Source organism: Acomys minous, assembly GCF_964271855.1.
Source record: "Acomys minous genome assembly, chromosome: 4".
In the NCBI taxonomy this organism is placed as follows: Eukaryota; Metazoa; Chordata; class Mammalia; order Rodentia; family Muridae; genus Acomys; species Acomys minous.
The window spans coordinates 39,705,117-39,718,564 of record NC_140486.1 but is presented as its reverse complement, the minus strand read 5'-3'; the positions used below and the strand labels follow the sequence as shown (position 1 = coordinate 39,718,564).

The window sequence follows — 13,448 nt, the reverse complement described above, 5'->3', positions numbered from 1 at the left end:
AGCATGACAGAAGATCCCTGCTGTCCTCCTGGCAGCTGGGGAGGGCCAGGACAAGATAAACATTCCAAAGACACACCCTAGTGGCCTCTTCCTCCAGCAGGTTCCACCTCCTAACAGCCTGGTTAGCTATGAACTTATAAGTGGATTAATTCACCTAGAAAGACAGTGCCCTTGTGATCCAGTTCAAACCATATCAAGGGATGTAGAAACTAAACTGATTAGGACTAATTAAAACTAATTTCATCATGCCTTTTCTTCTGTTCACGTGAGTTACTGTAAGGAGCCCAAGATTGTGAGTCTGTCTACATGTCTCAAATCTGACCTAAAACAGCTCTCTTGGTCTCCTGAAAGCTTTTGTAATGTCTGTAGAACTCAAGGTTAGTCATCAGAAAACTCAAGATTGTGAACCTTACTTGTTATGATTGCTTCAACTCTTTAACTTAAATCTTGCTTCTTCGTCTTCTTCATTGCCTTCAACCTTCACAAGTTACAGGTTGTGTGTGTGTGTGTTTGCTTTTTTGTAGCATTGTGCCTACAGATATTCTGCTTGTTTCTTCCAGGATTTATTTTTTAAACATCTCCAGATTTCATCTCATATTACCAGACTAGTCTTTCTCCTACATGTTTAGTTGTATTCATCTCTTTCTCTCTCCCATGCCTTGGGGAATTTGTCAACTTTACTCCATTTGCAAGCTGATAAGTTAATCTACACTTTAAACAATGGTGCCAGAAAATACCTTGCATCACTAACAACAAAAGCATTATCCACAAAACAAAACATGCCAAACCATGCTGAGATTTGCCTGTGTCAGTTCTCAGCTCCAGAAAGGTGCTGCACAGGAGCCCGGTGATGTCTGCACCATCAGATCAGCTCACATAGGGGAGGCACCTGGGCTTAGGGAGCTGAAGTTCTCTCTGATGGGGGAGTCATGTCTACTCTGGAGGGGATGAGAGTCTCTAAAGAGAAAAGTCAGCTTGTCCTTTTCCCTGGAGGAAGACACTATTTTCAGGGTGACAGATGAGCTATCCAGCACCCAGACAGCAGTTGCCTCTGTTCCCAGGATTCTAGAAACCTCCAGTCTGTAGACTTTTCAGAGCTGCTTGTTACTCATTGGCCTTCAGGAGAAGACTGCATGTGTGAAGGTTCTTGGAGACTTCAGTGTTCACATGTGTAAGTGCACGTCTTCAGAACTTGGCCTTCTGCCCCAGCTTTTGTTCATATCTCATTTTTATACAAACTGCAAGTCAGTCCACAATCTCTTTCAGTTTCTTCTCTCAGCTGCTTCCTTATCTTTCTTCTTTATTATTAATTTATTTATTTTTCCACTTATAACCTAGTTGTAGCGCCCTCCCAGTTTCATCCTTCCTCCTCCCTCCCCTCTTCTTCAGGAAAGGGGAGCCGCCCCCCCACCCCAGCTCATCATGTCCCTTCAGGACTGAGCTTGTCCTCTTTTCCTGTGGCCTGTCAAGGCAGTCCTGTCAGAGAGGGGAGTGATAGAAAAGCAGGCAGCAGAGTCCATGTCTGGGACAGCCCCCAGTCCCCTTACCAGAGGACCCACATGAAGCCTGAGCTGCCCATTGGCTGCATCTATGTAGAGGACCTAAGTCCAGTGCGTGCATGGCCCTTGGTTGGTGCTTCAGTGTCCTCGAGCCGCCGAGGGCACTGGTCAGCTGGCCCAGCTGGTCTTCTTGGGCAGCTCTAGTTCTCGTACTCTAGGTCCCTTAGGTTTTAACATCTGCTGTGTTTTTCATTCTCCCTGATCCTACTGAGGTCTTGCTTGTCCTTATTCAGCTTTGATCCTGTGAGTAGTCTACAGTGTACGTAGCCTTCTATGCACATAACTTTTTGGCCTGTTCTCATACATCTGGAAATACGTAGAAGAACAGCACAATCATGTTTACTGCCCACTTTAGATCCACGGTCACTGGAAGTGCTTAGTGCTCTGCACTGATTATACTTCATCTTTGTGATCCAGGTTTTCACTCTAATATCACTTCCTCCCAACTTTAGTTAGACCTCACTTCCTAGAGCACAAACAAAATTGAAGCAGGCAGCTGAGAACATTGGCAGGCTCTTGCCGTCCACATACCTGTCGGCTGTGTTCTGTGTAATGGTTGCACTCACTGTGCTCCCAGCTGAGGGACTAGGCCTTCTGTAGCTGTCACTACCTGCTGTTGATGTTTTCTTATCTGAGTTCTACTTGATTTGTTCATTATGAGAATCATTAAGACATACACACTAAAAAATAATTTTAATATAATTGCTTCAGATAATTGTATTGGATCAAGATTATCAAGAGGAAATACACAGAATTCATATTTTGTTTCCTTTCTGAATAGCACACAAATAGAGATGCGGCCTCAGTAAGTCATATGCTGGGAAAGGCTGCATGTAAAAAGGTTTCTTTGTCAAATGAGTTACGGGTTTTAAATCTGCAGGAAGGAAGCATCCCTTGATTTTAAATGAGAAATTGCCAAGCAGAAAACTTAGTAATAAATTTTGAGTGACCAAGCTTAGAAATAAATATAAGTGGCAGGACTAGAGCTTTTGTATTGAAATTGTTAGTAAAGTGAAAACTGTAAGTGATAGTGGAACTGTTAGTCTACCACTTTACTCTTTAACCTATAATTCTGGTTTTTGTTTTATTTTTAAGACAGGGTGTCATTATGTAGCCCTGGGTGGTCTACTTACATAGGTCAGTCTGGCCTTGAACTCACAGAGATCCGCTTGCCTCTGCCTCTTGAGTGCTGGGATTAAAGGTGTGTGCTATCACAGTTGACAAGTCTGTGATTCTTTTTTGTTTGCCTTAAGATGTATTTTATTTTTATGTATATGTCTGTGCATGCTTGTGCATTTCAATAACCAGGGAAGCCAAAAGAGGGCTGGATCCCGTGGAACTCTAGTAACAGGCAGCTGTGAGTCCTCCGTGTGGATTCTGAGAGCTCGTCTAGGACTTGAGGAAGAGCCTTACATATTCTTAACCTCTCTCTCTCTCCAGCTTCCAAATCTGTAATTTCTTACACTGGTTTTGAGTACTTGGCAGGTATCAGTTATGTGGAACCACAAAGTAATCATGGTAAATATTTGCTGTCTGTCTGTTTCTCCCTTTTCTCCTCCATTCCTTTCTTCTAAAATTGGTGGTGGTAAAAAAAATGATAATTGTAAGATAAACATATAGGATAAAATAGAATATAATTTTAAAATAACACATAAGCTCTAAGCAGAGAATTGAAAGAAATTTTGAGCTTCTAGTAGCTATGAGTCCAGATCCTTAGCTGTTTGTGCTTTTACTCTGAGGACCACTTTAGAGTCAGTGTTTTGTTTCCCTGTGTACTTTTCTAGTAAAGAAAAGTTTTTGTTTTTTGTTTTTTTGGGTTTTTTAATGTTGTTTGCTTTGTTTTCGAGACAGGGTTTCTCTGTGTAGCCTTGACTGTTCTGGACTTGCTTTGTAGACCAAGCTAGCCTCAAACTCACAGATTCCCCTGCCTTTGCCTCCCAAGTGCTGGGTAAAGGTGTGCGTCACCCGGTGAGAAGGCCGGATTTGGTTTTGGTTTTATATGCCGTAGTAACAGAGAGGGAACAATCAAGACTGCATCTTGCATTGCCTTCTAACTGAGGTCATTATCACACATCTAATTTATTTTACACATAATTATGCTTTATTCTAAAACTTTGTGTTTCTACAACACACAGATAATTAGAAAACACAAAATAATAGTCTGCTTTGTTTCTCTATTGGCTAGCCTGGGTGAAAAGAGTGGTAGATGCCTTCTACATTTAACTGCTTTTTATTTTCCTAAGCTAGCCGTTCATTATGAGTCTCTTGAGTTTAAACAAGAGAAAGCTCATTTAAACCTCAGTCTGCTTTATTGAGAAAGACTAAAATGGATGTGACTTTTCTTAGAGGTAAAGCAGAAGTGCTCTGGATTGTGATGCTGTGGCCCATCTGATGAGTGTTCTGACAGGAACGCTGCAAGAGGAGGAGCTATCAAAGGACAGGAATTCTACACCAGGACTGAAGCAGCATGTACTGTAGGAGGAGGAAAATGTCTGTTGTATTTTCCTGGTGTTTTTGGCTTTATTGCTCAAACATTAGTAACTTTGGTGCTAATGGGATTTGAATTTTGTATTTTTGTCTTTGTGTTAGTGATTAAACCCAGAGCCTTACATGTACTCAGCTTGACTCTTTCCACTGAAACATGTTCTGCCCTGATACTTTGTTCTGCTATTAGATAAAATGCAGAAAAGAATCTTTTAGGAGAGTTATATCATTTTGCTTATTATAAAAGTAGGCTTAGAGTAGCTGGAGAGATGGTTCAGGGGTTAAGAGGTGTTTTGAAGAGGACTCGAGGTCAGCTCCCACCTTCAGTGGCCACCCTTGGCTGTAACTCTGCCTCAAATGGGGTCTGTCATCCTCTTCTTGCTTCCTCAGGCACCCACACACGAGACATACACTCACACAAATACAAAAATAAAAATAAAATTCTAAAAAAGGGCTAGAACTATTTTTATAAGACCTTTTGGTGTTATTACACATCAACTTACTGTGTTACCAAAAGAAAGAAAAATTCTGTGATTTACCTAACACGTAGTGACTGTCTTTACCCTGAGCATGCTCTTTTTTTTTTTTCTCTTGATTTCCAGTTCCGTTATTGCTTAAGAGAGAACACTGGACATGTGTGAGCCAGTTACCCTAGTAACATGCTCAAATGAACAAAGTTAAACTGAGGAGCTCATCATTTTTGCTTCTGTTTCATCAAATGGCTAATCAGATATTATTTAGAACTGATTTTTTGGTTTTTTTCTTCCTCTAGTTATGAAACTACAACTCTAATGTAAAAAAATTTAAAGTGGAAAATGAGAAACCTAGAAGAGCTGAGACAAGACCCATTTGTTCTTGCTTGTTCCTTAGAGAATAGAGCAAGAGAACAGCAATATATCTTATTAAACATGCATTTGTAATTTTGATAATTCAAGTGTTTAAAAGGCACTATTCAAAGAACCATTGAAAAATACATATTTTTATGCAAACATTTGGTGTTTTTAAAGTATGCATGTGAGCCGGGAGTGGAGGCCTTTAATCCCAGCACTCAGAGGCAGAGGCAGGCGGATCTCTGTGAGTTCAAGGCCAGTCTGGTCTATGAAGCAGTCCCAGGACAACCAAGGCTACTCAGAGAAACCCTGTCTCAAAAACAAAAAAGTATATATGTGTTCCCGGGTTTGACTTTATGTGTTGTGTAAACTCTGGAAGAAGCATTTAAATACATTCTGTGTCCATGTTCCATTATGTCACTCACTGGAACAGTAGCTCTTTGTTTGATTTAATTGCACATAAGTTGATAAAAAGAAAAAACTTTTTTATTAAAATATTTTTTGTTTCTTTGTTTTGAGATACATTCTTTCTATGTAGTTCTGACTATCTTGAAACTCACTGTGTAGACCAGGCTGGCCTCAAACTCACAGAGTTCCTCCTTCCTACACCTCCTGATTGCTGGATTAAAGGTGTGCGCCACCACATTGGGCTCCTTTTCTAGTCTAGGTGTGTACTGTTTTGATGCATACTGAGCATATGTAATAGCTGGCCGTAAGTGTCTTTTCTGTTGCTGCATGTGTACACTGGCAATGTTTAAATATTTACACACTAAGAACAGAAGCTCCTTAGAAATTAATGCTGGGTTGTTGAGTTATTTATAAGCAGTCACACTGCCCTCAATCTGTGTGTCATGCTGCACAGATAATGGAAGCAGGACAGTGGAAAATCCCACACTGCTGCTGTGGTTACATACTATCCTTAGACTTACCACAGCACTGACCTGGTTCATTTGGAATGAACAACCTGAGTTCAGTTAGGAAGAACCATGGCATGGAATGTATGTCTAGCTTAAAGCTCAGTGTGTAAGGCCCCCTGCGATTGCCACACCACTAGGCTAGCTTTGGGGGGGGGGGGTATTTCACTTGTGGATGCTGTACTAAATTAGTGTATTATTCATGAAGTTAGTTAAGCTCTGTGGTCCTGGATTTATTTATTTATTTTTGTCTGAAAAATGAAAATGTACTTGTTTTGAAGATACTATTTACAGAGGCGATGGGGGGCTGGTTAGAGAGGTCAGTCAGTTCAAGCAGTATGGTATCTTGTATCTGGAAGTGTTCAGGCTCTGCTTTGTGCTAGACTCTAGTTTTCTTTTAATGGGGCAAATAGTAATACCAAAATAGGTGTGAACATTGATAAAACATCCTGTATAATGTCTGTGGTGTTGTCAGTTACCACATTTTATCAAATCATGTATTTCTAAGAAAGGAATATAAATGCTGAAGACTGAATTGACAGTTCTTTTTTCTTTTTTTTCTTTTTTTCTCTTTTTTTGTTTTGTTTGTTTTTTAAGACAGAGTTTCTCTGTGTAGGCTTGGCTGTCCTGGACTTGCTTTGTAGACCAGGCTGGCCTCGAACTCACAGTGATCCACCTGCCTCTGCCTCCCAAGTGCTGGGATTAAAGGCATGTGCCACCACTGCCCAGCCGACAATTCTTTCTTCCATGTCTTATTTTTTGAAATGTTTATACATACTTTCCCCTATATGCTGTACGGTGTCTGGGCATAAGTTTTACAAGGTAGCACATTTATATAATAAAAAGGGCTTAGCTGGAAAGATGACTCAGTGGTTAAAAACATGTACTAGTTTTACAAAGGACCTGAGCTCAATTGCACGTCAGGTGCTTTAAGCTGTCTGTGGCCCCACTGGATTGGACACACGCTTCTAGACTTTTCAGGCATTGTACTCACATGTACATGTGTGTGCACATACGCGCGTGTGTACGCACATGTGTATGCAAATAATTAAAAATAAAATTCTTTTTTAAAAGTAGGCTTAATTGGAACAATTGATAAGCAAAGAATACTGAGTTGAAAAAGATCCCCTAGTCTTCCCTTTATCCTATAGTGAGTTATACTGCAGTGTGTGCTATTGACCTACCAAGTTGCCTGGTGCCTGTGTAAGTATATTATGAAATCTTTGCACAGTAAGCTTCATTTAATGACATTCCTTAGGATAGACTCCTTTGTTGTATGTCCTATGGTAGGTAGGTGGTGAGAGAGTCTAAGCCTCTGAAGACTAAGCTGTCTCGTAATAGATTCTTATTAGCTTTTGTATGATGGATTTTCAGATTTTTTATTAAAGATGAAATGCAAGGATGTTCTTGTGATAAGGGAATGGGACCCTCTTTATATGTGGATGTGTCACTTTCCTGACTGTGTCTATTATTAAACTGAGTTCTAATCTGGTATATTTTTTTTTTGAAGTGAAAAAAGGTAAAAATATGATTTCTTCAGTAAACTAAAAGCAGTTTATCTCCTCCTAACCTTTGACTCTCTCTCTCATTTTAAAAAAAGATTTATTTATTTATTGTATATGAGTGCTTTATCTTCAGAAGAAGGCATCAGTTCACATTATAGATGATTGTGAGCCACCATGTGGTTGCTGGGAATTGAACTCAGGACCACTGGAAGAGCAGGCAGCACTTTTAACTCTGAGTCATCTCTCCAGCCCCTCCTTTGACTTTCCTAAAGACAGAGGTTAAGTCCGGTTTTATATTCTCAGTATATAAGTAGTTACTTACTAGGTATGGAGCTATTAGAGTAAAATGGACTCTAAACTTCCTATCTTTTTTTAAAAAGTGAAACACAAGGGGGCGCTATTTACCATATCACGTCTAGGTCTTATTTTTAAAACTCATTCTTTGAGAAATTATAATGGGATGGTACTTTATGGTCCAGATTAGAATCTCTAAGGTCCTTTAGATTAAAAAAAAAAGCTTCATATACTTTTGCAGATAGATTTTTCTAAGTATATAACTTGTAGGCTCTGGGTTTCTAAATATATTAAAATTTCTAACTATATTAAATAATTTTTGCTGAATGAAAAGAAAATTGGTGAATAGGTTTTTGAAGAGGGTCTGATGCTTCCAATCACACTTAATGTTTGAATCTTAAGAATTAGTTTCAAAGCCGTGTGGGGTGGTGCACACCTTTAATCCCATCTCTTGGGAGGCAGAGGCAGGTGGATCTCTGTGATTTCGAGGCCAGCCTGGGCTACAAAGTAAGTCCAGGTCAGCAAGGACTGTTATACAGAGAAACCCTGTCTCAAAAAAAAAAAAAGTTAGTTTTATAGCCGGGCAGTGGAGGCACACATGTTTAACCCCAGCACTTGGGAGGCAGAGGCAGGCAGATCTCTGTAAATTTGAGGCCATCCTGGTCTACAAAATGACATTTTGTTTTTTATTACAGTTTTGAATGTTCAAAAGGAGGTTCTGATAAAAGGAATGTTTGCCTGCCTGCCTTACAGATAATAAGCTTGAATGTACTTACATATCTTTTTGTTTTCTTTTCCCATAGGTATTTGTGGAAACATTAGACAAATGTTTTGAAAATGTCTGTGAACTGGATTTAATATTCCATGTAGACAAGGTACTGGTTTTTAAAATATCAAATAGTTTATTTTTTAGGAAAAACGATAATTTGCATTTGTCAGAGTAAAATGGAATTTAATGAGCGATGATTTTTATTCTACTAAGATTATGTTTAGTATGAACCAGGCTACTGTGTGCTTGCAGGGAAGTAGTGAGACCATGCCCTAGCAGAGTTCATATCTAGAAGGGCAGTATTGGTGGGAACATAGTGGCCATAGCCTGAGCACCTGTGATTGGAGGAAATTGCATTTAAACTGGATTATTAAAATGAACAAATGTTCTATGAACAGAAACAGAGGCTAGAAAAGTAGAGAACCATATTGGCAGAAATAAAATATGGGCTGTTTTTAAAAGAGCGGATGGTATTGATCAAGAGGACTGATTTTGAAGATCAGCTGTTACTACCTTGGAAGCACTTTAATATTTTAATATTAATATTTTAAACACGTTTCTCTTTGCGATGTTGTTTTGTTTGTATATGTTCGGGGGAAGGCTTTTTTCTTGCAGCATAGAAATTCAGGTTTTAAGAATTGAGATTTAAAGCAAGCAAATTAAGAGCTTGTTGGAGTAGTCAGAAGGATATTTCCACCAAGGGAGACTAAAGAAAGAATTGGTCAGAGTTGATGGCTATTAAAAGCTGACGTGAAGCCGGGCCTGGTGGTACATGTCTTTAGTCCCAACACTCGGGAGGCAGAGGCAGGTGGATATCTGTGTGTTCAAGGCTAGCCTGGTCTACACAGAGAGTCCAGGACAGCCAGGGCTACACAGTGAGTCCAGGACAGCCAGGGCTGCGCAGAGAGTCCAGGACAGCCAGGGCTACACAGAAAGTCCAGGACAGCCAGGGCTACACAGAAAGTCCAGGACAGCCAGGGCTACACAGAAAGTCCAGGACAGCCAGGGCTACACAGAGAGTCCAGGACAGCCAGGGCTACACAGAGAGTCCAGGACAGCCAAGGCTACACAGAGAGTCCAGGACAGCCAGGGCTGTGCAGAGAGTCCAGGACAGCCAGGGCTACGCAGAGAGTCCAGGACAGCCAGGGCTACACAGTGAGTCCAGGACAGCCAGGGCTGCACAGAGAGTCCAGGACAGCCAGGGCTACACAGTGAGTCCAGGACAGCCAGGGCTACACAGAGAGTCCAGGACAGCCAGGGCTACACAGAGAGTCCAGGACAGCCAAGGCTACACAGAGAGTCCAGGACAGCCAGGGCTGTGCAGAGAGTCCAGGACAGCCAGGGCTGCGCAGAGAGTCCAGGACAGCCAGGGCTACACAGTGAGTCCAGGACAGCCAGGGCTGCACAGAGAGTCCAGGACAGCCAGGGCTACACAGTGAGTCCAGGACAGCCAGGGCTACACAGTGAGTCCAGGACAGCCAGGGCTGCACAGAGAGTCCAGGACAGCCAGGGCTGCGCAGAGAGTCCAGGACAGCCAGGGCTACACAGTGAGTCCAGGACAGCCAGGGCTACACAGTGAGTCCAGGACAGCCAGGGCTGCGCAGAGAGTCCAGGACAGCCAGGGCTATACAGTGAGTCCAGGACAGCCAGGGCTGCACAGAGAGTCCAGGACAGCCAGGGCTACACAGTGAGTCCAGGACAGCCAGGGCTGCACAGAGAGTCCAGGACAGCCAGGGCTACACAGAGAGTCCAGGACAGCCAGGGCTACACAGAGAGTCCAGGACAGCCAGGGCTACGCAGAGAGGTGAGAAGGAAGTTGGGATGTCTAACCAGGGTTGCTGAGTGATGGAGATAATGAGACCTGAGAGGAAGAGACCCCAACAGATACTAATTGTGTACATGAGGTTGGTGGTTTGTTTGTTTGTTTGGGTGATATTTTGTTTTTCAGTTTTTCAATTTATTTGTTACTTTATGTGTCTGGATGTTTTGTCTGCATGTGTGTATGTGCACTACATGCATGTGTGGTGCCTGAGAAGCCAGAAGAGGGTGTCTGATTGGATCTTCCAGAACTGGAGTTACTGCCAGTTGTGAGCTGATGTGTGGGGTGCTGGGGATTGAACCTGGGCTCTCCAAAAGAGTAGCCAGTGCTCTTAAGTTCTGAGCACCTCTAGCCGCTGTTTTTATGTTTAAGAAAGGCTTGATTCACACCCTGAACAGAACGGAGGGAACATGCACCTGAAGCTTAGGAATTGTTTATTTCTGTGAGGTTTCCACTTAATATATTTGGATCAAAATTGACTGAGGTGGATGAAACCTCCAGAAAGTGGTAATGCAGATGAGAGAAAATTCTGTAGTTAATATTTATCACTTATTTTGGCTGCTATTCTAGAAAGTCTCATTCAGTTCTTTCAATAATCTTGTGGAGAACTAACATCTCTGAGCGCTGTATAGGTTGGACAGTTGCCTGCAGTTTCATGGTTCTGATGAATGTGGAGTATGAACCTAATTACAAATTATTTCAGCAGATCTTAGAACAAAATTACTGAAATAGTGATGCTTTTTGTAGTGAATTGTCTGTGTTTCTGTTAATGTTTCTTTTAGGTTCACAATATTCTTGCAGAAATGGTGATGGGGGGGATGGTGCTGGAGACCAACATGAATGAGATCGTCACACAGATTGATGCCCAGAATAAACTGGAGAAATCTGAGGTAAGACTGGAAATGGTGTCTAGTGAGGGCTCTGAGCATGACTGTGCGCTGTTAGGTGCGGCTCTGTAGCTGCACGGGTTGTCCGTTAGCACCAGCCTTGAGCTACAGCTGGAGTGCCCATTCAGCTTCAAAAAATGAGTGCCCTCGTTTTAGGAGGTCAGAACGTCCCAAGACTGCTGACCTCCAAATGGCTTTACCCTGCTTCTAGAGGGGGAAGGAGAGGAAGCCATGCTTGGTAATAGGTGGTTAGCCAGACTACACATGGAGACAAGAGAGTCAGTACCTTCATCTTTTTAAATTCTTCCCAAAGGTCAGTAACAAGTTTATACATTTTAATATATTCTATAGTGAAACGTGTTTGTAGCTAACTCTGTGTTGTTAGACCCAGCCTTGGAGTAGGGTGAGTAAGGGTATTTGTCCCTCAGGGCTGGGTGAGGCCCTGCTGTAGAGCTTTGGTCACTTCTCTTAGAGCTAGGCTTCAGATCAGTGGCAGGCACTGCGTCCGGACTGTCAAAGTTTGTGTCCTCTCCATGGCCACTGCTTAAGGTGCACGCTTAGCAAGGTGAGCAGTCTTGATACCTTATTCGCCATTGTACCTACTTTTAGAGACCCTCTTTTATAAATTATAAATGTTGTCCTGGCTGGCCTGGTGCTCACGGGGATTTCAGAGTATGTGTCACCATGCCCAGCCATTAAGGATACTCTTATATTTATAGCTCAGATTGGAAACAAGACAAAACAAAAAACAAAAATGCTACTACCACCACCACCAAAACACATTATACATAATTAACACTTGGTCAGTTTCAAGTCAATATTTTTATAGAAGGAGTGGTGTGGCTTACATTAAATTAATTTCAACAGGTGAGTTCTGAAAAATATCTTGTTCATACTTAAGGTTCAGTTTGATACACTTTTATGCCCACTTTAATTGAAGAAAGTACAGCATATGAGTGAGAAGCAGTTGAAGCTCCTTATAAAAACACTTTCCTGTGTTTTAGGGTAAAGGTAGTCTTCCATTTCTCATTGTTTCCGCTTGCCATCCCTGTTGGTTTCCCAGGAGAGGCTTGTGATGGTGGTGAGGACCATAAGGTCAGGACCCGCAGTGCAGCTGTGCTGTGCATGTTCCACCACTTTTTTTTACGTTACTGAGTTTTCAGAGCAGAAAACATGCCATTGATTATTAGGAAAAGTTTTGTTTTAGATCACGGAAATGAACTTTACTATTCAGTATATTTATTTGCAACTTTTAGTGCAGTAAAAGAAAAATTGTTAACTTGAATCTATCATTTAAAGTTTTAAAATGTTGACTTGAAATGTATGCAAACTGTTCAACATTGCTTCACAAAACTCCATAAGTACAGGGTTTGAATGCCAAGGCCACAGTAACATAATGCATTAGTAGGTGGCCTAAAATGAAGGGTGAATTTGTGACTCTGTAATAATCCGTGAGCATACACTAGGCACATGACTGGCTTTTCACATTTCAGGGACTCATTTCCTATTAGTGGTGGTCCCTCCTTTCCTCCCCTTCCTTCCTTCCTTCCTTCCTTCCTTCCTTCCTTCCTTCCTTCCTTTCCTTCTTTTCCTGTTTCCTTTAGTGTTTTGTATAGTATTTGCAAAATTCAAGAGCAGGAAGTACATTTTGGGTGTCTGGTTTTCTACTTTCCAGTAGACTATATTAAAAATGATAGTTTTCTTAGGTATGGAGAGTGGTAAGATGCAGAATTTACATTTTTGGTGGGAATACTATAGTTTTATAAAGTAACTATGCAAAAATATGCTTTCACATGCATAATACTGTTTAAGTAGTTTAGAATATTCACAAATGTTCCTGATGATCATCCACTGACCACATTTTAGTATATATAATCAGCTGTTATCTGGTGCTGAATTAGTTTTCTGTGCGTATGTGCTTTGCAAGAAGGTATGTTTTAATCAGATAATGATTAAACCACCAAATTGTGTTATTATGTATTTCTCTACATGTGACATCCTATTTCTCAAAATAGTATTAAAACTATGTTGATTTTGTGCAACTTGTTATTAACTGAACCTTAGTTTTCAATGTTTGGAAGGCCACACACTAAAATTCAAGTCTTCATGGGCTTTAGTTTTTAGTTAATGTCAGGTATTTAGACCTAACCAGTGATTCCACAGATGAATTATTTGAAAGCAAAATATTTATGTAAGTAATTTTTTTAATGTACAAGTGCTCTTCATGTATACCTACATGCTGGAAGAGGCCATGCAATCCCTTTATAATGGTTGCTGGGAACTGAACTCAGGACCTTTGAAGGACAGCCAGTGTTCTTAACCGCTGAGCCATCTCACCAGCCCAAGAGCAAAGCATTAATATCTTCATATAGTCTACTTAAATTATT

The 13,448-nt window shown here is 41.1% G+C and overlaps 1 protein-coding gene across 3 annotated transcripts in view; it reads left to right on the top strand.

Moving 5' to 3' along the window:
• Positions 1–13,448, top strand: part of AP3S1 (adaptor related protein complex 3 subunit sigma 1) — a gene marked incomplete at its 5' end in the record, with an annotated part of 53,749 nt that overhangs the window by 16,014 nt on the left and 24,287 nt on the right. For all 3 annotated transcript variants that reach the window (XR_014778801.1, XM_084779613.1, XM_084779614.1), the window contains 2 exons: positions 8,390–8,461; positions 10,957–11,064. Coding sequence is in view for 2 of the 3 variants with exons in the window: in XM_084779613.1 (XP_084635739.1) it covers positions 8,390–8,461; positions 10,957–11,064 (180 nt within the window). The remainder of the gene's footprint in view (positions 1–8,389; positions 8,462–10,956; positions 11,065–13,448) is intronic.